At 50.6% G+C, this 23620-nt stretch overlaps 1 protein-coding gene across 2 annotated transcripts in view; it reads left to right on the forward strand.

The window, feature by feature from the left end:
* Positions 1–23620, forward strand: part of PRKAR1B (protein kinase cAMP-dependent type I regulatory subunit beta) — a 165997-nt gene that overhangs the window by 40681 nt on the left and 101696 nt on the right. For both annotated transcript variants that reach the window (XM_017508272.1, XM_017508271.2), the window contains exon 4: positions 1945–2036. In XM_017508272.1, coding sequence (XP_017363761.1) covers positions 1945–2036 — 92 coding nt within the window. The remainder of the gene's footprint in view (positions 1–1944; positions 2037–23620) is intronic.

Below are 23620 nucleotides of genomic sequence, written 5' to 3' on the forward strand. Positions count from 1 at the left end.
TAGCTGGGATTACAAGCATGAGCCACCATGTTTTTCTATATATATTTTTTTAGTGGAGATGGGGTTTCACCATGTTAGCCAGTCTGGTCTTGAACTCCTGACCTTGTGATCCGCCTGCCTCGACCTCCCAAAGTGCTGGGATTACAGGCATGAGCTACCGTGCCTGGCCAACACTTATGTTTTTCTTTCTTTTTTTGCGGGATGGTAGTGGAGTCTTGCTCTGTTGCCAAGCTGGAGTGCAATGGTGCGATCTCAGCTCACTGCAACTTCCATCTCCCAGGTTCAAGCAATTCTTCTGTCTCAGCCTCCCAAGTAGCTGGGACTATAGGGGCGTACCACCAAGCCCAGTTAATTTTTGTATTTTTAATAGAGACAGGATTTCACCATGTAAGGTCTTAAACCCCTGACATCGTGATCTGCCCACCTCAATTAGGCAATTCTGAAAGTGCTGGTATTACAGGCATGAGCCACTGCACCCGGCCTGGAGTGTGGCTTTTTAGATTTCAGTGCTGTCTCTCAAAGAGAGGGGTTCTCTGCATTAAACACACAGCATGCTTAAACCTGTGTGGCCTGCAGTTGTACCTGGACAGACAGGGACTTCCTGAGTGGCCCAAGCACCACACAAGCTAGTGTGGCCTAAAAGACCTTCCCACATGGTTTTATTTTAAGTGGGGGATATCCTGGCAACTGAGGTGCTCGTAGAATTCACTCAGAGAGGGAATGGGGAATTACTGATCATAGGGGACAAAGTGACAGACAGACAGACAGACAGGACGAATGGGTTTTGAGATCTTTACATGGTAAGGTGACTGCAGTCAATAACAGACTATTGAATACAGGCACACACTGCATGACTGCGTTTCAGTCATTGACAAACTGCATATACATGGTCCAGTAAGTTTATGATATCATATTTTACTGAACCTTTTATCTGTGTAGATATGTTTATTTTATTTATTTATTTGAGATGGAGTCTTGTTCTGTCACTCAGGCTGGAGTGCAGTGAATCGATCTTGGCTCATTGCAACCTCCACCACCTGGACTCAGGTGATTCTCCTGCCTCAGCCTCCTGAGTAGCTGGGATTATAGGTGCCCACTACCACATCTTGGCTAATTTTTGTATTTTTAGTAGAGACGGGGTTTCACCATGTTGGCCGGTCTGATCTTGAACTCCTGACCTCGTGATCCACCTGCCTTGGCCTTGTGAAGTGCTGGGATGACAGGCGTGAGCCACCGTGCCCGGCTGTGTAGATGCGTTTAGATACACCTTGAACTGTGTTACAGCTGCCTGCAGTGTTGAGGATGATGACATGCTGAACAGATTTGCAGCCTAGGAGTGATGGGCTCTGTCATGTTATAACCTCAGTGCGTGGTAGGCTGTACCAGCTAGGCTTGTGCTATGATGTTTGCATGATGATGAAATTGCCTAATGATGAATTTCTCAGGATGCTTCTCATCATTAGGTCATATGTGACTGCATTTCAAAAATAGTAAGAGGCTGGGTGCGGGTGCTGTGCCTGTAATCCTGGCACTTTGGGAGCCTGAGGAGGGAGGATTGTTTGAGCTCAGATGTTTGATACCAGCCTCAGCAACATAGTAATACCTCATCTATACTAAAAATAAAAAAAAATTAGCCAGGTGTGGTGGTGCACACCTGTGGTCCCAGCTACTTGGGAGGCTGAGGCAGGAGAAGCACTTGAGCCCAGGAGATGGGGGCTGCCGTGAGCTGTGATTGCACCACTGCACTCCAGCCTGGGTAACTGAGCAAGACTCTTGTCTCAAAAAAAGAAAAAAAATAGTGCTGAAATACACATTAAACTTCAAATTGCCTCTTTTTACCATTGCCTGATAACACCAAGCTGAGGGCTAAATAGGGAGATTTCAGGCTGCATCACAGTGTCAGGACAGAGTGGCTTACGTGCTGATGTTTCCGGTTCCCTTCAGGTGATTCCCAAGGACTACAAGACCATGACTGCGCTGGCCAAGGCCATCTCCAAGAATGTGCTATTCGCTCACCTGGATGACAATGAGAGGAGGTAGGCAGGCCCTGTTGCTCGCCTGGGCATCACTGCCATCCTCCCCAGCCTTCAGGAGGCGGGGCAGATCCATCCCCCGCCCCGGCATCATTGCTGCCCTCCCTGGCCTCCAGGAGGTGGGCAGACCTGTCTCCCACCCCAGTAGTACCATCACCCTCCCCGGCCTCCAGGGAGGCTTTGCCATTTGTCTGACTCACAGGCTGTGGATCATGGAATGCTCGGCTCCAGGAGAAGCGTGTTACAGCTTTCCGGAAATGTGGGCTCACCAGGCAGGGGTGGCTTCCCGAAATACTGTGCTGCATGCAGCTGCCCTGCCGCGGAGCTGAGTCCCTGCTCTGGGAGAGCCAGGCTGCCTTCCTCAAATACTGGGTCTGGGTCTGTGGTTTCCCCTCACGCTATACCTAGAAAGGCCTGGGTGGTCTGAATACCATGGGCTTTGTGTTCCAGCCTCTTTGGCATTTATGGATGCGCCTTGCCGTTGTTAAACTCATCACCTTGTAGGGGAGATGGGGCGAGGATGCACCTTTCCCAAGGCTCCTGCCAATGCTGGGAGCTTGGAAGCCTGAGGCAGGAGGTGACAGCAGATGAGGTCTGCAGGGTCGCAGTGAGGGGACAGAGGAGGCCAGGGTTATTCAGGGAGAGGTCCGAGTGTGAAGGAGCTCGGACGCTATGTGTGGGAATGTTGATCATAGACATAATTGGAAAAATGAAGACAATTTTGAAAAGATTTAAAGCAAAAATGTTTCCATCTGATACCTAGAGATAATCCTTGGGGATATTTGCGGGGTACTCCTTAAGGATTTTCCTTGTGCACAGATCCTGTCTATCATAGCTTCTCATTCTACACTGTTTGTCACACTTACAGTGTCCTCAGCACCTTTCCTTGCCAGTAAGGGTTTCACAGCAGTCTGTGCTATCAGTTTCTATGTGAATCGGCTGTTTTCCTACTGTGGCTGTTTGCATTTTTAAAATCTCTGTTATTATTATTATTATGTTAGATAGAGTCTTGTTCTGTTGCCTAGGCTGGACTGCAGTGACGTGATCTTGGCTTACTTTAACCTCTGCCTCCCATATTCAGGCGATTCTCCTGCCTCAGCGTCTTGAGTAGTTGGGACTACAGGTGCCCATCACCATGCTTGGCTAATTTTTGTGCTTTTAGTAGAGACAGGGTTTCCTCATGTTGGCCAGGCTGATCTCAAACTCTTGACCTCAAGGGATCCGCCCTCCTTGGCCTCCCAAAGTGCTAGGATTGCAGGTGTGAGCCACCATGCCCGGCCTGCATTTTTTATTTTATAAACATTTGACGGTCATCCTTTCGCATTTTCATCGTGGAGCACTTGCTTATTTCTTTCTTAGAGATAAATTCCTTGATGTGATCAAAGGATGTGTAACATTTTGAAAATTCTCTTTTAAAATAATTTTTTAGGCCAGTTGCAGTGGCTCATGCCTATAATCCCAGCACTTTGGGAGGCTGAGGCAGGCAGATCACCTGAGGTCAGGAGTTCGAGACAAACCTGAGAAACATGGAGAAACCCCATCTCTACTACAAATACAAAATTAGATGGGCGTGGTGGTGAGTGCCTGTAATCCCAGCTACTCCAGAGGCTGAGGCAGGAGAATCACTTGAATCCAGGAAGTGGAGGTTGTGGTGAGCCGAGATCATGCCATTGTACTCCAGCCTGTGCAACAGGAGCGAAACTCCATCTCAATAAATAAATAAATAAATAAAATAAGATAAAAAGCAATTTTTTGACAAATTCTAATGCTCCATTAGATTAACTGAACACATTTTGATACCAGTCCTATATAAAATCTAAATGATCTCCATATGTATAAAATACAAAGAGAAAGTGTCTTTTTCTCTCTTTCTCTGAGGATGACTGCGTGGTGGTCCGGGGAGGCTCCAGCCGCCCTGTGTGTTTGCAGGTGTGTGCCCGTGAATGCAGGTGGGGACCCTGGGAACACACTAGATACCTTGTTCTGGGCTTTGCTCCTTGCCGATGATGGGTCTAAGAAGTCCTTCCATATAAGCACAAATCTAATTGTTGCAAGTATCTGCACAGTGTTCCATTGTAAGAATGAATCAGTTTATTAACTACTGCCTTTGCCAAGGTCACGTGGGAGGTTTCTGATTTCTCTGCGCTACAATGTTTCTGCGAGTAGTAAGGCAGCACTTAGGCAGGAGAGTCCCGGCATTCAGGTTGCTGGGTCAGAGATGGGCCTGTTAAGATCCTGGTGGGTGCTGGTGTGCATGTTTTTAACAGGCTTTTGATACATTTTGCTGGAATCTCACCCAGAAAGACTGGCAGGGGCTATGCAGAGGAGTGGCCTTCAGGGGCCGTGGCTCCCAACTGCTCACATCATGCTGAAAACCCTACCTTGTCCAGAGTATGTGGCCAATTCAGGCTGGATATTCTGGGTCCAGGGTGCCCAGTTACCCCAAGTAGGAACAGCTCCTGCTTCTGTGGTTGAGCAGTGGTTAGGGTAACTGAGCATGTCTGGGATAGCTGTGTATGGCTGGAGAAGCTGGGTGTGGCCGGAGTAGCTAGGCATGGATAGAGTTATCTGGGCCTGACTGGAGTGGTGATATGTGGCTAGAGTATCTGGGTGTGGCTAGAGTAGCTAGGCATGGATGGAGTAGCTAGATGTGGCCAGGATAGCTGGGTGTGGCTGGAATAGCTGGATTTGGCTGGAGTAGATGGGCATGGCTGGAATGTCTGGTGTGGCTGGAATATATGGGTGTGGCTAGAGTATACATGGAGTAGCTAGACATGCATGGAGTAGGCATACATGGAGTAGCTGGGCATGACTGGAGTAGTTAGATGTGGCCAGAGTAGCTGGGTATGGCTAGAATAGCTGGGTATGGCTGAAGTATCTCAGTGTGGCTAGAGTAGGTAGACACAGATGGAGTAGCTGGGCATGACTAGAGTAGCTAGATGTGACTGGAGTAGCTGGGCATGGCTACTCCATCCTGGGAGGTGTCCAGGCCCCCCAAGATACACATGGCCTAGTCTCTGGGACCTGGATCTGTCATCTTGAGTGGCACAGAGGGACTTTGCCAATGTGATGAAGTAAGGCTCGAGGTGGACGAGTAGTCCTGGGTTTCCTAGGAGGGCCCTGACACCATCACATGTGCCTCATAAGGGGAAGCAGGAGGAGATTCCACACAGAAGGGGAAGAGGCCATGTGACCACAAGGCAGGGGCTGGCGAGATGTGGCCACAGGCGCACAGGCTAAGAGGGGGCTGCAGCCACCAGAACAGATGAGGAGGGGCCTGCCGGGGGCCTCCGGAGGGCATGGCCCTGCAGCACCTTGGTTTCCACCTGCTCATCCTGGATCTGGATGTCTGGACTCCAGAACTGCAGAAGGAAACATTGCTGTTGTCTCAGGACCTGCTGTACTTGGGCACGGGAGAGCTGATGAACATGTGGTGGCACAGCTTTGTTCATTTCTGTAGGAACCTGCTGCCTGTGGGGGTGCTGGGGCCACAGGGAACAAGGCATTGCTAGAGAGTAGCCAGGAAAATGGATATCTCAGAATCTTCCTGGGATTCAAATATGTGTCTTAACCTGGGCAACATAGTGAGACACTATCTCTTAAAAAAATTAGCTGGGCCTGGCCGGGTGCGGTGGCTCACGCCTATAATCCCAGCACTTTGGGAGGCCAAGGTGGGTGGATCACGAGGTCAAGAGATCGAGACCATCCTGGTTAACATGGTGAAACCCTGTCTCTACTAAAAATACAAAAATTAGCTGGTCATGGTGGCCTGTCGTCCCAGCTACTCGGGAGGCTGAGGCAGGAGAATTGCTTGAACCCAGGAGGCGGAGGTTTCGGTGAGCTAAGATCATGCCATTGCACTCCAGCCTGGGTAAAAAGAGTGAAACTCTGTCTCAAAAAAAAAAAAAAAAAAAAAGATTAGCCGGGCCTGGTGGTGCGTGCCTATAATCCCAGCTACTCAGGAGGCTGAGGTGAGAGGAGTGCTTGAGCTCAGGAGTTCAAGGCTACAGTGAGCTGAGATCGTGTTACTACACTCTAGCCTGGGCAGCAGAGCGAGATTCTGTCTCAAAACAAACAAAAAACAAAAACCCACCTAAATACCCAAATAGGTGCCTGAAATTCCCAAGGGTCCTGGTGCTTCTTTGAAGCTCATGTGTCCCTCTGCATGGCTTGTTCCTGTGGAAGTAGCCGTGGTGAGAGGCAAATGCTCTGGCGTTGGGAGTCCCCTGAACTTTTCTCCCTCCAGAGGCAGCCCGGTGAGCTGAGAGTGTATCCAAAGCCTGGCTCTGGCCTGATGACATCCACACCCATATTCAGAATCTGAATTCTGTGGCGCTCAGTGAAGGCCACTGAATGACCGAGAAGTTGGGGGTTCAGGGCCCTTTAGAAATCCTCATGTCCTCAACCTGAGGAAGAAGGAGGTCAGTTCCTGACCCCGTTGTCAGACAGAATCCACTCACATGAAGTCTCTGTCCCTATCTTCTGGCCGATGAGCCTGTGGTCATTGAGAGTGCCGAGGTCTGGAAGGCTCTGTCCGAAGATGGGCTGGGATGTGCTGCAGCAGCAGTCATCTCCGGCATCTGGGGCCGATGCCGCGTCCATGGTCCTGAGCCCCTCTGCCGGATGCCGTGCCGAGGGGTAGCTCAGAGGCCCAGGCCGCCTAGCTCTGGGGCTCGGCTATCCACACGGGCTTCCTTGTTCATGGAGACACAGGCTTGTCATGGCCTCAGCCCAGAAGTGTCACCTGTCACAGGTGAGCATGGGCCATGACTGGTCACCTGGCCTGGCCTGGTTGTGGGGACCCTGGACAGAGCCATTCCTTGGGTGCTGTGGGAGGAATATGAAGTGGGAGTTCATGAACTTGTAGCTCCATCTCGTTTCTAACATCTCTGTCCCCTGCAAGTGCAACATTTACATCCAAACCCTAAAAGCTGGCACGTGGACCTGCCCACCGGCCTTCTCTCTGGCTCTCATTTTCATTGTGGCAAATGTATGTTGCATAAAGTTTGCCATCTTAACTTTTTTTTTTTTTTGAAGTGGGGTCTCACTCTGTCACCTAGGCTGGATTGCCGTGGCACAATTTCAGCTCACTGCAGCCTCTGTCTCCTGGGTTCAAGCGATTCTCCAGCCACAGCCTCCTGAATAGCTGAGATTATAGGCACCCGCCACCATGCCAGCTAATTTTTGTATTTTTAGTAGAGGCAGGGTTTCACTATGTTGACCAGGCTGGCTTCGAACTCCTGACCTCAGGTGATCCACCCGCCTCAGCCTCCCAAACTGCTGGGATTATAGGCGTGAACTATTGCTGCCCAGCCCATTTTAACAATTTTTAAGTGTTTAATTCAGTGGCATTAATTACAATATTGTGCTGTCATCACCATTCTTTGCTTCCAAGATTTTAATTATTCCATATAGAAGCCCAAAACCTATTACATAGTCACTGCTATCTCCCCCTCCTGGGCCCCTGAGGACCCCAATCTACTTTCTCTTTCTATGAGCTTGCCTATTCTAAATATTTTGTATGAGTTGTCATGTAACTTAAATGAATCATGATACATGACCTTCTGTGATGGGCTCTTTTCACTAAGCACAGTGTTTTCAATGCACATCCACAGCATAGCGTGTGGCAACGCTTTCTTCCTTTTTCAGGGCTGAGTAATATTCCACTCCATGGTCACACCCCATTTGTGTATTCATTCATCTGTTGATAGACACTTGGGCTGTTTCCGCCTGTTGGTTTTGTGATTAGTGCTGCTGTGAACAGGGGTGTGCAGGTGTCTGTTTGAGTCTCCTGGGCAGATGCCCATGGATGGAATTGCTGAGTTGTTTGGTAGATCCATGTTTAGCTTTTTGAGGGTCCACAGATTCTGCTTCCTTTCCAGCCTGACTGAACTTGGAGCCCCCTATTCCTTTCTGTGTCCCCTTGGTGGCAACTGTGTTTCAGCTAAACTCCTCACATCCTTTCTGGGCCCCTCCCCAGCTCCCAGGCTCTAGGCAGGTTCAGTGAAGCTCTTATTTTAGAGCCAGCCTGACCGCTGAGTGTGAGCTGAGCCAAATGATGTCTCTGGGTCATCTCAGCTGTTTGTGTGCAGGAAGTACCTGTGCTGGGCCCTGTGTCCTTGGCCCCGAGAATCAGAACCATGTGGGCCCTCTGTCTCTGACCCCTCTGGATCCAAGAGCTAGGTGGGACAAGAAACAGAGGAAGCAGATGGTTGGACTAAAAGCTCCTTTTTGTAAGGCTGGCTTGAAAAGGAAGCGTTTGCACAGGGCATGTGTGTCTGTGTCATGCCTTTTGTTTTGCACATAGGAAAACTCACTTTCCATATTGAAAGCCCAATGGGCTCCTTTTTCTGGCTGTGGTCTCTAAAGAAACAGGCTGATGGCTCAGGAAGCCGGTTCCAGAGGGAGCAGGCAGGGGAGGCATCGTCTCTTGACCTTTCACGTGATGTCTCTCCTGTGTGGCATCCAAATACTTTGCTTTTTCCAGTGTATTAGAAGCTGAGCTTCATAGCTTTGCCTCTGTTCAGCTGTGGTTTGGCGAGTAGAGCCAAATTCCTTCCAAGTTTGCAGGGCGCCTGGCACACCCCTTACTTTGAGGCAGCCTGCTGTTCTCTGTGCTTCCCCGCTTAGGAAGAGTGTGGCAGAGAATCCTTTGCAGATACATCCACCTGTGGGGCGTGCACATCTGCTGGCCTAATGATCCCTCCATCCAAGTTCAGGTTCAACACAGATATCCCAGGCTGGGCATGGTGGCTCATGCCTGTAACCCCCGAACTCTGGGAGGCCGAGGTGGGTGGATCACCTGAGGACAGGAGTTTGAGACCAGCCTGGCCAACAGGCAAAACAGACCAGCCTGTGAAACCAACCCCATGTCTCCTAAAAATACAAAAATTAGCCAGGCATGGTGGCATGCGCCTGTAATCCCAGCTATTCAGGAGGCTGAGGCAGGGGAATTGCTTGAACCCGGGAGGCTGAGGTTGCAGTGAGCCGAGATCGCACCATTGCACTGCAGCCTGGGTGACAGAGCAAGACTCAGTCTCAAAAATTAAAAAAATAAAAATAAAAATGAATACAAATTAAAAAGAAGACAGATACCCCCACTGTCACAGGCTGCATGACTTTGTTCTTGTCAGTTGATAACAGTGTTTTCCTAGGTTGTGCGGGAGATACATAAGCTTGAAGAAGGGTAGAAATTATGTTTAAGACCTTTGATTTAAAGGGAGATAGTGCAATGTGGTTGTGGGGGAGGCTGCAACTCCCCTGGACTGTGTCCTTCTAGGATGGCAGTATTGCTAGTTGGCCTTGATCAAAGGCTTTCCCTGGGCCTTTGCACAGGATCCTGTGAGAGGCGTAGTGTCAACCTCACTGCCTCATTTTCCTTCCCTGTCCTTGTCCAAGGCCCCCAAACTCCTCAGGAGCAGGGCCAGGGTTCCAGCTCAAGTTCTTGGCACCCAAGCCTGTGCTCCTCTCCTGGTGAGGACATGTCACCTGCACCTGCCCCTTCCCTGCCTGCGTGGGGAAGGAAGATTGAGAGTGGGTGATTTAGGCATTGTCAGTGTGCGGTGTCCATAGTGTCCTGGGGTGAGGTGCAACTGTAGGGAGATGGCTCAGGGTGAAACAGAACCAGGAGTTCTCATCACACAGGTGTTGGGCTGGAGTGGTCTTATTCCCAGGCACACCCGTGCACACCATTGTACACACACAGTCTCACTCAGATACCACAGGATTTAAAATGTCTTTTGGAAGGAGAGAGTTGTGGATGTTATTTATACATAATAACATTCTCTGAGCCTCAGTTTCCTCAGGTATCAAATGAGGATAATGAAACCTACTTTGAGGTTGTTGTGAGAATATAAAGCAATAAAATCTATGTGTGTACTGTTATCACCACCATCACCATTATTATCATCACCATCACCATAATCACCATCAGCACCACCACCATCATCATCACCATCATAGTCATCACTATCACTACCACCATCACCACCACCATCCCCATCATCACCAGCATCATCATCACCATCATAGTCATCACTATCACCACCACCATCCCCATCATCACCACCATCATCATCACCATCACAGTCATCATCACCATCAGCACCACCACCATCATCTTTATCACCATCACCACCATCATCACCATCATAGTCATCATCGCTGTCATCACCGTCCCCATCATCACCACCATCATCATCACCATCACCACCATCTCCATCCCTGTCACCACCACCATCATCACCATCATCACCATCCCCATCACCACCACCATCATCACCACCATCACCATCATCTTCACCTTCATCACCACTGTCATAGTCATCGTCATCACCATCTTTCTGTGGCCCTTTGGCTGTATGGCAGCGGAGTCCATTAAGGGGCTTTTTCCTGGATGATGCTTTGACCCTTGTAGGCCGGCCCAGCTATCCAGAGGCCCACTCAGTGAGAAAGAGGCTGGTGTAGCCTTGAGTCATCCTCTGCTCCACACTGGGCCTGAGTTAGCAAATAGGCTGCTTCGAACCTCTCAGCACCCACAGTCAGCAGGAAGATCCCTAGGAGGCCACCTTGTCCCCACATCACTGAATTGAGCAGAGCTCTGAGACCCAGCAAGAGGGGGCCTTGGCCTGTTGCACTGACCCACACAGCAAGTGTCCACCTGGGGCTGGAGTGGGGTGTCCTTATCCCCTGGGAGAGCACCTGCACAGCCCATCTGTAGAGTTGAGTAGCTCCCAGGGTGGGCCCCGGGCTGGTGGCAGGTGCAGTCTCCTCACCTGGTGTCAGCTATTGGAGTGAAGCGATTCTGCACCCTCCGTGGAGTGCCCAGGGCAGTTACGCCTTGGCCAGGGATCTCAGCAGCTTCAGGAAGCAGCCCTGCATGCTCCAGGGCCCTGGGATGTGCCAGGACCATGAAGGCTGTCCCTGGAGGGTGTGTCCCAGGCCTTGGGGAGGGAAGTGGAAGTCTTTGGGCTCTATCACAGTCCCTTCCTGCTTGCCCTGATTAGGGAGCCTGGAGGGGGAGCATCGCTGGGCTCCTGGGAGCCAAGAAGCATGATAATTGGGCAGCACCATGTGTGTTTGTGCTGTGCATTGGGCCTCCAGTGGGGACCTCATTACTGGAGCTGCCAGACGGGCGCGGGCAAGCACACCTCACCCTTGGGGCGGCCTTCCTGGCAGTGACTCCAGCTCTCTGCTGCCCTAATTAAAACACAGGCCTCTGGCCTGAGCAGCGCCGCTGGCCTGTGCAGCTGTCTGTTATCTGTCACTGTTTCTCTTCCTCCCACCTGCGTATCTCTGCAGTCTGTTTTTCCACAAATTGCCTTGGATCCTCAGGTGATGGGAAAAACATGCCAGTCTGTTGAATTCACAGACAGCTGAAGGGGGCTGTGTCCTGGCTTCTCCAAACCTTCACCGCCCCCTCCCAATTCTGGCTTGGGCTTTGGGACTTTCTGCTTCCCTTTCGGGCAACATGGAAAAAACAAAACTAACATTTTGGAAAATGCAGGGCCTCGTCTGAGGAGATGCTTAATGGCTTGAACATGCAAAGAATCTGATTTCCATTTGCAGAAAACCCTGCTGGATCTCGGCAGAAGAGACCTTGAGGTTAGCAAATTAGGGGATACGTGAGCCCAGGAAGTTTTAGAAGCTGAATTCAACAGAGGCTGAAGCCTGGGCTTTGAAGTTTGCATCAGATGACATGTGCAATGGCCAGTCCCTGGGCCATAGGGCCCAGCCATATCGTCTTTCTAGAGCTCCCCAGTGGCCCTGGAGGCTGCTGTTTGGCAGGTGAGGCAGAGAGAGGTTAAGCAGGCTCCCTGGGGCCACCCAGCTGGGAGGGAAGGACCTGCCCACAATGAATGCATACACAGCTCATTAACCTTCTAGGAAAAGCCAACAACCTTTAAAAGAGGACAGTCATTTTCCACGTGCCTCGCATTTTCTGGCTAATAAGTCCTGTGGGGGTCTGGAGCTGCAGGACCATTGCAGTTCTCCACGGAGCCTGTTTGAAAGGGTCTCCAGGGCTGGCGCTGAGACCACAGTGACAACAAGGCCTCTTGCTTTGTCCGATTCGTGGGTAGAGAGAAGAACCTCAGGACTTTCTCACCCAGGAGGTGATGGCGGTCTGCATAGATCTTGCCTGTGGTCCTGGCTGTTTGGTGCCGTAAGGTTTTTGTTTTTGTTTTTTGAGACAGAGTCTTGCTCTGTTGCTCAGGCTGGAGTGTAGTGGCATGATCTTGGCTCACTGCAGCTTTGACTTCATGGGCTCAAGCAATCCTCCTGCTTTAGCCTCCCAAGTAGCTAGGGACACAGGTGTGCATCACCACATCCAGGTAATTAAAAAAATTTTTTTTGTAGAGACAGAGTCTTGCTATGTTGCCTAGGCTGGCCTTGAGCCTCCTGGGTCCAAGCGATCCTCCTGCCTTGGCCTCCCAAAGTGGGATTGCAGGCGTGAGCCACTGCACCCGGCAGCTGCTGTAACATTTTGAAACCTGTAAAATTTGTTGTGTGGTCTCTAGTACTGCAGCTCCTGGATCCCCAGCTGGTTCACGTTTTGTCATCACTGATAAGCCCCTGCAGATGTGTGGACTGAGATGCCGCATGTGCCGTGCTTTCAGCACCCAGTATGTGGATGGGGACCCGAGGTCCAGAGAAGGTGCAGAAGTCCCCCTGTCCCGGGCAGGGAGTGGGGCTGTCCTTTAGGCGGAGGGTGCCAGGGCAGAGGCTGGATTCATGCAGGCCCAAGGCTAAGCCCTGGTCCAGCACTGGCCTCTGTGCTCTGTTTGGCCACGGGGAGTACGTGGTGCCCGGAAGGAGGTAGGCACCTGCTTTCACACTCTGACGGGTGCCGTGGGTCCTGGCATGGCTCTATTCTTGAGCCCTGGTCACTAAAAATAGCCCTGTTGCCTGCCAGAGGGTGTGAAGAATTCACCAGCTGGCTGGGGATGGGAGTCTGTGGAGAGAAGCCAGGTAAAGGGAGGTCGCGTGGGGAGGGCCCTCTCTGGAGGGGAATGTGACTGTCTAGTGGGTCCTGTCCCCATGGGGCTCCCTGTCATACGAAGTATCTTGTCAGCAATTTGGTGACCCTGTTCCCATTTGTCAGGCAGAGACTCTGAGACTCAGACAGCGGGTGGCTTGCCCAGGTCACACCTTTTCCTTGGGGAAAGATCAGTCCTCCTGAGATGAGGCCCTGTACCCCCACCTCTCTCCTCCCGACAGAATGAGGAGGCCACTCCAATTGCAGACACTTGCCGAGCTCTGCCTGGGGTCAGGTGTGTGGCTGAGAGCTATGAGTGCGCGGTGTCGCCTGTCCTCACAGCAGCCCTGAGGGCACATGGCAGCATCGTCCGCCAGTTCCAGGTGAGGACTTGACACCTGGGAAGCTGTGGCCACCTGCCCTGGGGCCACTGCTGCTGCCCAGACCATGACATGCTCCTTGGGCTGACCACTGTCTGTGTAGGGCCAGGACCCTGGGACACAGCGGTCTCCTCCTCTCCTGACTGAGAGCCTTTTCTAGAAGGGACCAGTACTTTAAAAGTGGGTGGGCTAGGCACTGTGGCTCACGCCTGTAATCCCAGCACTTTGGGATGCTGAGGCAGGGGGGTTGCTTGAGCCCAGGAGTTTGAGACCAGCCTGGGCAGCATAGCAAGACCCCATCTCTACTCTTCTCCTAAAAATTAAAACATTAACTGGGCATGGTGGCATGCATCTGTAGTTGTAGCTACTCAGGAAGCCGAGGTGGGAGGACAGCTTGAGGCTGGGAGGCTGAAGCTGCAGTGAGCTGTGATTGCACCATTGCTTTCCAGCCTGGGTGACAGGGTGAGACTCTGTCTCAAAAAAAAAAAAAAAAGCAAAAATAAACACAAATAAATAAAAAGTGGATTATTGTCCAGTTGTCTCATGGCTGTGTTAGTTGCTGCTGGACCACTGAGGAAGGGACCCATATCCCTGGGGGGTGGGTCCCTTGTTCAGAGACCCAGTGAGCCTTCAGCCACATCCTTAAGGGTGGGTAGAGGATTTTCCAGGCAAAGAAGAGGGGAGACTACATTCCTAAGTGTCCTGGGCCCTCCTTCAGGACCACGTGCCATTCTTTCATTGAATGCTGTTATATCGCTTCTTGGTTTCAATCTGTTTCAAAGCATCAGCACATTTTAGGAAGGAAGAGGGTGATGAAGCCTGGGTGGTGTTTTTGGAAGGCCCTTCCTGTGGCCGCTTTGTGGGTGAGAACCTGGGTCCCAGGTGGTGGGGGGAGTTTTGGAGGCTGGGCCCAGGACTCAGCTTTGCTTGGAGGTTGTCCCAGGAGACTCACTCAGATTCTGCTGTGGGCATCCATGAGACTGGAAGGGAACTCAGGGGTGGGGAGGGTAGGTATTTTGGACCTGTTGGGGTGTGTGGGAGGGCCTGGGACACTGGAGGGGGGAGAGTAGGTATTTGGACCTGTTGGGGTTGGGGGGCCTGGGACACCTGGGGAGGTGTTGAGAGGCAGTAGGTTCACAGATTTGGGCCCTGTCGAGCTGTGGTAGATGGTAACTCCAGTTGGCCCATGTCCCCAAGGAGACTGAGCAGGAAAGGGATGCCAGGCCTGGCTGCAACAGGAACCCGGAACGTGGAGCTGGGAGAGGGCTGGGATGGGCTCATGGGCTCCTCCCTTCTCTGCAGGAGGGAACTATCCCGGGGAGGGCAGTCACTTCCCCACCAGCACTGAGTAGGGGATGGAAAGCCCAAGGCAGCTGCCCCTCTTTCCTCCTGGGAGATCCTGGAGCCTTTGTCACCAAAGGGAGAGAAGCCACTGGCTCCTCGCCTCAAGGGCTGAAACATTTTCTGCTCACTAGGGAGATCTGCAGAATTGGGGGCAGCTCCTCCTCCTCCTCTTTTTTAACATTACATTTTTTTATTGTAATAAAAATCCAGGAATCTGGGTCAGGCGCATAGCACAAGCCTGTGGTTCCATGTACTCAGGAGGCTGAAATGGGAGGGTCTCTTGAGTCCGGCAGGTGGAGGCTGCAGTGAGCTGGGATCGTGACACTGCACTCCAGCCTGGGTGACAGAGCAAGAGCCTGACTCAACGAAAACCAAAAAACAAACAAAAGGCCGGGTGCGGTGGCTCATACCTGTAATCCCAGCACTGTGGGAGGCTGAGGCGGGTGGGCCACCCACCTCAGGAGTTCAAGACCAGCCTGGCCAACATGGCAAAACCTTGTCTCTACTGAAAATACAAAAATTAGCAGGGCATAGTGGTGGGTGCCTATAATCCCAGCTATTCATGAGGCTGAGACAGGAGAATGCTTGAACCGGGAGGTGGAGGTTGCAGTGAGCCAAGATTGCGCCACTGCACTCCAACCTGGTGACAAGCGAGACTCAGTCTCAAAACAAAAACCAAAACCCCCACAAAGCCCATGGATCTGGAAGTGGGAAGTACAGGGCTGTAGAGGAAGCAAGACTCTCACCTCCTGCAGACATCCATGATCAGTGCCTGGGCTTCCCTCCCTGGGCTGGTTTTTGCATCCTTTGTCTTCTGGCCTCGTTGGCGGTTTCTCCCTCTCCTCATTGGCTCCCAGCTCCCTTCCCTGTGGCTGCCTCTAGGCGCAGAATGTTCCAGCCTCAGGATGCGTGTGTGGCCGCCGTGTGGGTGCCCTCCACTTCCTTGATGTTACTTCAGGGCTTGTGGCCTGAAGCGGCCGAGACCCGCGTCTTAGGATTGTCATCCTCTTGAGTTGTGAGCAGTCCTGCACATACCATTGGAGTGACTGTGCTGTGTGTGTGAGGATTTTATTTGCCTGGTGTCATGAGACCCGTTTTGTTGATTCTTTCTTAGCTTACAAATGGCTGCAAGATAATATTTTTTAAAAAAACATTTTAGGGCCAGGTGTGGTGGCTTATGCCTGTAATCCCAGCGTTTTGGGCAGCCGAGGTGGGTGGATCACTTGAGGCCAGGAGTTTGAGACCAGCCTGGCCAACATGGCAAAATCCTGTCTCTACTAAAAATTCAAAAATTATCCTGGCATGGTGGTGGGTGCCTGTAATCTCAGCTACTCGGGAGGCTGAGGCAGGAGGATCACTTGAACCAGGGAGGTGGAGGTTGTAATGAGCTGAGATCACACCACTGCACTCCAGCCTGGGCGACAGAGTGAGACCCTATCTAAAACAAACAAACAAACAAAAAAACCAAAAACCAAAAACCAAAAATCCAAAACCAGTAAACATTTTATCATGGAAAACTTCAAAAGTTTATGCAAGATGGGTGGCTCTCGTGACACCGCCTTCCACAGCATGAGGTCGTGTTCAGTCTGGTTTCATCTCTCTTCTCTCCCACCTTCTCCTGACCCTGACCTATTTCAAAGCAAACCTCAGCCATCAGATCATTTTGTCTGTGAATATTTCAGCGTCAGATGCTGACTTCGTTTTCTTTCTGAGACAGGGTCTCGCTGTGTTGCCCAGGCTAGAGTGCAGTGGTGCAGTCATGAGTCGCAGCAGCCCCCACCTCATGGGCTCCAGTGCTTCTCCTGCCTCAGCCTTCCGATTAGCTGGAAATACAGGGTGTGCGCCACCATGCCTGGCTAAGTTTTAATTTTTTTGTAGAGATGGGGTCTCGCTGCGTTGCCCAGGCTGGTCTCTAACTCCTGACCTCAAGCAATCCTCCCTCCTGGGCATCTGAAAGTGCTGGGATGACAGGTGTGAGCCACCACACTCCGCCAAGTTGCTAATTTTTGATCTGGTTTCTTGTCTTCATAATCGAGTCACTGTGGATAGGCGAGGTTGGGGTAGCACATTTGTCATCCATGTGCTGGCTCGCAGAGCTGCTGTCTGTGGCCTGTGTTTCTGACATAGGCCTTGCCTGTTGGGTTTGCATTTCTCTCTGCATTTAATTGGGAGCTGCTTTAGAGGGTGCTGGGTCTGCTTTTGAGCCTTTTTCTGCTGCTGCAAAGCTGGGCTCAGTGAGAATTACGCAAGCCTTGCTGGCGCGTGAGGAGGTAGAGGCTGTGAGAAGAAATGAAAGCACCCCCGAGCTCAGACAATGATTTTCATCTTGTTTTACAAGCCCGTTGCTGAAGACTTGACATTCCCTGCTTTACGTCTTGTGCGGTGACAGCTGGTTCATGCTTGTCCTTCAAAAAAAGCAACAGTTGCTAAGAGTCCCACAAACAAAGATGTGCTTTGACTCCCAGGAACAGCTGTGGAGGGACAGGGCGTCCTGTCAGCTGCTAAGTCCAAATATTCAGACCGCCCGAAACGGCGCCTCAGCCCCTGGCGCCGCTGGGTACTGCCCCCATCCCTGTTCAGCAGCCCCATAGCTTCGTGTTTTCTAATGGTGAAAAAATGCTTTCTTGCTTCTTGACTGGAGACACTGAGTCCTCTGAGTTAATTGAGGCTAAATCTGGGGTATTAAGGGAGAAGAGGACATCATGAATCATCCATCCATCCATCCATCCATCCAGGCATTTGCTCATGCATCCATTCATTCATCCATCCACACATTCACTCATTCATTCATTCTCCCATTTATTCATCCATTCATTCATCCATCCATCCATCCATGCACGCATTCACTCATGCATCCATTTATTCATTCATCCATCCACACATTTGCTCATGCATTCATTCACCCATTCATCCATCCATCCATCCATGCATTCACTCATGCATTCATCTGCACATTTATCCATGCATTCATTCATCCATCCATCCATGCATTCACTCACTCATCCATTAATTCACCCCTTTATCCGTTTACTTAGCAATCCATTCACACATTCACTCATACATACATAAAATCACCCATTTATTCATTCATTCACTCATTTACCCACTCATTCATTCACTGATTTATCCATTCATTCATCTGCCTATTCATACAGTCACTTACTCTTCTATTCATTTAGGCATTTATCCATTCATTAATTCATCCATACATTCACCCATGCATCATCCATTCACCCATTCATTAGCTCATTTATCCACTCATTAGTTCATCCATCCATGCATTCACTCATTTACCCATCCCCTCACTCATTTATCCATTCATTCATTTATCTATCCAGACATTCACTCGGGCATCCATCCATTCATTCACCCATCCAGTAAATCCTGGTTGAATCTTCACTGTGCCTGGTGCTGCAAATGGTACTCACAGATGTAGACACAAGTGGGAGGAGAACCCAAGGAGAAAATGACTCTCTGGGGAGGTGGAGGTGGATCTTTGTCTTTCAAAGGCTCATAAATGGATTTTTCTGACTCAGTGAGAAACCCAACCACTCACGCGGGGGCAGGCTTTGTATCCTAGAGAGCAGCCTTACACGTTGTCTTGTGTAACTACCGAATGGACCCACGAAGTAGGGGTGTCATTTGCTCTGTCTCACCTAGAGGGAAACTGAGGCTGGAGAGACTCACTCGGGGCATGCTCTCATGAGTCAGGGAACCAACTGAATCATACGTGGGAGTTGGAGGTGCTTCACTAGGATGGAAGCTATACTCACACATTCATTCAACAAATGTTTTTTGTGAGGATCTCCTTCAGGGCAGACCCTGCCCGAGGGCTGGAGATAAGGTGCGGCAACACACACCAACCCCCACCACCCCTGGTTTTACTCAGCTTCTTTCTAATGGAAGAGACAATGAGTAAATGAAATAAATTGTTAGACTATAGGGTGGATGAGGCAGTAAGAGGTGCCAAAAATAAACACAAGATGGTGTAGGGTGTGGGGATGCAGTTTTGGAGAGGGGCCTTCCCTTGCTGAGGAGGGAAGATTGAGGAAACACCTGGGGGAAAGAGGAAGTGAACCAGGAGTGTATCTGGGGAAAGAGCATTCCCAGCAGCAGGAGAGCAGGTGCAAGGGCCCTGTGGTCAGGTGCATGCCTGGTTGTCCAAGAATCAACCAGGAGGCCAGTGAAGCCAGAGCAGAGCCTGGGAAGAGGCCAGGGACAGGCGATACGAACACAGAGGAACAGGACCAGATCTTGTACTGGCTTCTGGGTTACTGCAAGGACTTTGGCTTTTACTCTGAGATGGAAGCCCTGAGAAGGGCTAGCATCTCAGCTCTTACATGTTTTATTTAGCAGGATCTGTCTGACTCTCTGCAAAGGATAGAAGGTAGGGGGACAAGGGCAGAAGTGGAAAACCCAGTTAAGAGGTTGTTTTGCTAATTCCAGGCAGGAGATGATGATGTCTGGGATCAGGGAAGTACCACTGGCAGTGTTAAGTGGTTAGTTGATTCTAAAGAAAGGGGCTGTGTCTAGCCTGAGATGGTTCAGCTATGAGCTTTGCCTCCAGTGCTGGGCTCCTCTCTTGGTTAGGAGATTCTGTGGAGGCAACAGCAATGATAACAATGATGTTGATGGTGGTGATGGTGATAATGAGTGTTGGTGGTGATGTTAGAGGTGATGATGATAATGCTGGTGATGGTAATAAAAATGGTGATGGTGAAGATGGTGGTGATGAAGGTGATGAGGATGGTGAGGATGGTGATGGTGAAGGTGATGAGGACAGTGATGATGGTGAAGGGGATGAGGATGGTGATGATGGTGATGGTGGTAAAGATGATGATAAAGATGGCAATGATGGTGATGGTGAGGGTGATGAGAATGGTGATGATGATGTAGATGGTGATGATGGTGAAGGTGATGAGGATGGCGATGGTGATGAGGATGGTGATGATGGTGATGGTGAAGGTGATGAAGATGGTGATGATGGTGAAGATGATGAAGATGGTGATGATGGTGATGGTGATGAAGATGGTGATGATGGTGATGGTGAAGGTGATGAGGATGGTGATGATGGTGAAGGTGAAGAAGATGGTGATGATGGTGATGGTGATGATGCTGATGAGGATGGTAATGATGGTGATGGTGATAAGGATGGTGATGATGATGGTGATGGTGGTGAAGATAGTGATGGTGATGAAGATGGCAATGATGGTGATCATGAAGGTATGATGATGGTGATGATGATGGGGATGACAATGGTGATGAGGATGGTGATGGTGAAGGTGATGGTGAAGATGGTAGGGACGGTGATTAAGGTGATGGTGATGATGATGATGGTGACAATGATGATGATAATCATCATGGTAATGAGGGTGATGAACACGACATTAGGTGTATGTAACCCATTTGACCTTTCAGGGTGCTTTACTATAAATCACTTGCAATGGATGTTGGAGTTGATTCTCTACCATTCCTGCCCCTCCCCCACTATGTAGCACTGTGTGGTTTGGGAAGGGATTGAATCTACCATGAGCTTTTGGAGTAGACCTTATTTTAACCCATCCTGGATGTGTCCATCCATCAACGACTGTGGCTGGATCAGGTAACCCAAGACTAAGCCAGCCAGCTCAGGGCAGTTCCTAAGGCCCTGCCCAGTGGCCAGGTCATGGCTTAGCAGTGGTCCCATGAGACGTAAAGAAAGTTTACTAAAGGCTTCTGGGAAAGGAGCCTTGCTCCTTGGGGAGAACTACACTTCTGGAAGCCAGCCCTTACTTTCCTTCTGAACAGTGAGGTGAGTGGATGGGAAGCTTGGTAGGCGGCATTGGGAAGAGGCTGCTTCTGCAGAGAACAGAAATGGACAGGACCTTCAACATACACACATTGTTGAATTCCCGAATTCAACCCACCTCAAAGGTCCCTCTGGTGTGCTTGAGTTTGGTGGTCCCCAAAGAACCTCAGATGCTGGTCCCCACTTGTGTAGTTCCTTTTGCGTTGGCTCTGGGCCTGGCTGTGTGTCTGGGTTTGGCCAATGGTGCATTAGCAAGTGTGATGCAAACAGAGGCTGGAGAAGCCCTTGCCCACTGGGGCAGGTCTTTCTCGGCACCCAGCTGCCATGCTATGGGGAAGCCCAAGCAGTCATGTGGAGGGACTCCTGGGGTTGGAGCTGGGGCTTCTGACCAGTGGTACCCCTGAGTGCGAGACCGGTGGCCACCACCAACTTCCCTGTGTGGAAATCAGCCATCCCAGCCAACACCATGGGAGGGAGAAGACCTGCCCCATCAACCCACAGAACCATGTAAATAACCAAAACACCCTAGTACCAGTTACTGGAGCCAAGAAATGCTTATTGAATGGGTTGGGAATTGCCTGTGGCTCCAACTCTCTATCCCTCCCAGTGACCTTGGACAGCAAGTTGGGAAAACGAGACCCTCCCACTTCACAAATGGGGAGCCTGGGCTACTAGCCCCTAGGACAGAACCTCCAGATTTACAAAACAGTCTCCTGTGTGGGTGTGAGCTATCTTCCAAGAAGGGGTTTACCCAGATTCCTAGCAGGCATGTTTTGTTGACCGTGTGATGAATAACACAGGGGCTTGGGAGTCGGAGATTGCTAAAGCCTCGTTGAAGAGCTTTGTAAGGCATCATGTGTTTTGGGGCCATCTCCGAGGAAGATGGAATGTGTATGAATTTTCAGGCTGGCTTTGTCAGTCAACATGGATCAAGGCTTCCTCCATGGCACACTCCCTGATAGGCACTCCACATGCACAGCCTGGTTCGTCTCTTGCAATCACCGCTTGTGGTGGGTCCCTGTGGATTTGAAGGCTGGAGGCCCCTAGGAGCCTGGCTGTGTGCTGGGTCCTGTCTGGGTGCCTGTACGAGGTGGGGACAGGCCACAGTAGATTTGGCACCTGCCTTTGAGCAGAATTCAGGACCTGGGAGAGTATCAGCACCAAAGCAGGAGCCCAGGGAAGCCTCCAGAAGGCAGTAGGGCTCAAATGGCTTAGACTAGCCCTTGTGACCTGAGCTTCCTGATCCAGAGAGGTGATGATGTGAGGGACCGTTTTGCTGCACCGAAGAAGCTGAATCAGGCCTCCTGGCAGCCGGTGAACCAGGGGTGCTCCAGGGTGAGTCCCGCAGGGATCCACCAGGAGGGAGGCAGCAGCTTTGCATCGGATGCCCCTGACTCGGTCCTGGCCTGCTGCCTACTGGCTGCATGACCTTAGCAAATGACGTGACCTCTCTGAGCTTCAGGTCTGTTCCCTCCGTCCTTGAAGTCAGTGCAGTTGAAGGCAGGAAAGGGGCTGTCCCCAGGCAGAGCCCCCACCCACTGCCATCACAGCTCTGTTTCACAGGTGCTCCACACTCTTCTGGTGGTGATGGCGGGACCTGTGCAGGGGTGGGAGGCCGTGCCGGAAGTGCACCAGGCAGGCAATGGGTGAGGGCACCACAGCCAGGAATGGTTCCCAGAGGAGGGGGTGACAGAGCTTCCAGAGCTGTAAGTTCAGAGGTGCAGCCGGTGTGAAGGCCAGAGGGCCAGAAAGAGCCTTTCATGGTTGGAACTGATCAGGTACAATGGGCAGGGAGGTGGGGAATGGAGAGTTGGGGTGGTAGCAGCTCAGGGGGCTGTGGTTTCCAGCAGGGCACCCAGACCCTTAGGATGCAGACCCTCCAGGGCCGCTCAGACAGGGGCCAGGGTCCCAGGTCTGCGTTCCCAGAACTACCATTGAGGCCACCTGCCCTCTCCTTCAGAGGAGGCACACTCACTCACACATCTGGGTCCTGCCTGAATGGATTGCAAGTCACCCAGCAATGGCACAGCCAGATGCTTCTTATAAAAAAGGCACTACAGGTCGGGTGTGGTGGCTGATGCCTGTAATCCCAGAGCTCTGGGAGGCAGAGGCAGAAGGATCGCTTGAGCATAGGAGTTTGATACCAGCCTGGGCAGCGTAGCAAGACCCTAATCTCTACAAAAAATAAAAAATTAGCCAGGCCTGATGGCTCATGCAGCTACTCAGGAGGCTGAGGTGGGAGGATTGTTTGAACCTGAGAGTTCAAGGCTGCAGAGATCCAGGATCATCACTGCACTTCAGCCTGGGCAACAGAGCAAGACCCTGTCTCAAAAATATAAATATAAATAAATAAGGCACTCCATATAAATCAATGTAAATATAAAGCTCACTAAATGAGGTATTCCAAAATAGTTTTACTTCTTCAATTTAATCGTTACTTATCAAAATGTTAATGTATAAACATTTAGTCAACTGCATGCTAATACTAAAAAGAAATCCTGAAGAAAAACGTAATTCTTGTAGTCTCGTGTTCACAGGGAAACCAATTCCAAACATTCAACGCATCTTTTACAAAGAAGCATGGTAGGGAGATCAATAAATGTTAAAACAATTTTTAAGATAAAACATTTTTACCTTAGGATAAATTCTGTGGGAAATAGACTAGAAATACCCATTGGAGGAGGAAAGGAGCAGTGGAAACATTCTAAATGTTAAGAGCTTTTCAAATTTTTTTAAAATTATTTTTTGAGATGGAGTCTCAGTGGGTCTCAGTCTTGTTGCCCAGAATGGAGTGCAGTGGCACAAACTCGGCTCACTGCAACCTCTGCCTCCTGGATTCAAATGATTCTCCTGCCTCAGCCTCCAGAGTAGCTAGGATTACAGGCACCCACCACCATGCCAGGCTAATTTTCGTATTTTTAGTAGAGGCCACGTTTCACCTTTTTGGCCAGGTTGGTCTCGAACTACTGACCTCAGGTGATCCACCCGCCTTGGCCTCCCAAAGTGCTGGGATTGCAGGTGTGAGCCACCCACCCGGCCAAATATTAAGAGCTTTTTTATTTTCTCTGTAATATCTTGTTTTGGTGGATGTCTAATCCCT

The sequence above is a fragment of the Cebus imitator genome, unplaced genomic scaffold (genome assembly GCF_001604975.1).
Source record: "Cebus imitator isolate Cc_AM_T3 unplaced genomic scaffold, Cebus_imitator-1.0 Scaffold388, whole genome shotgun sequence".
In the NCBI taxonomy this organism is placed as follows: domain Eukaryota; kingdom Metazoa; phylum Chordata; class Mammalia; order Primates; family Cebidae; genus Cebus; species Cebus imitator.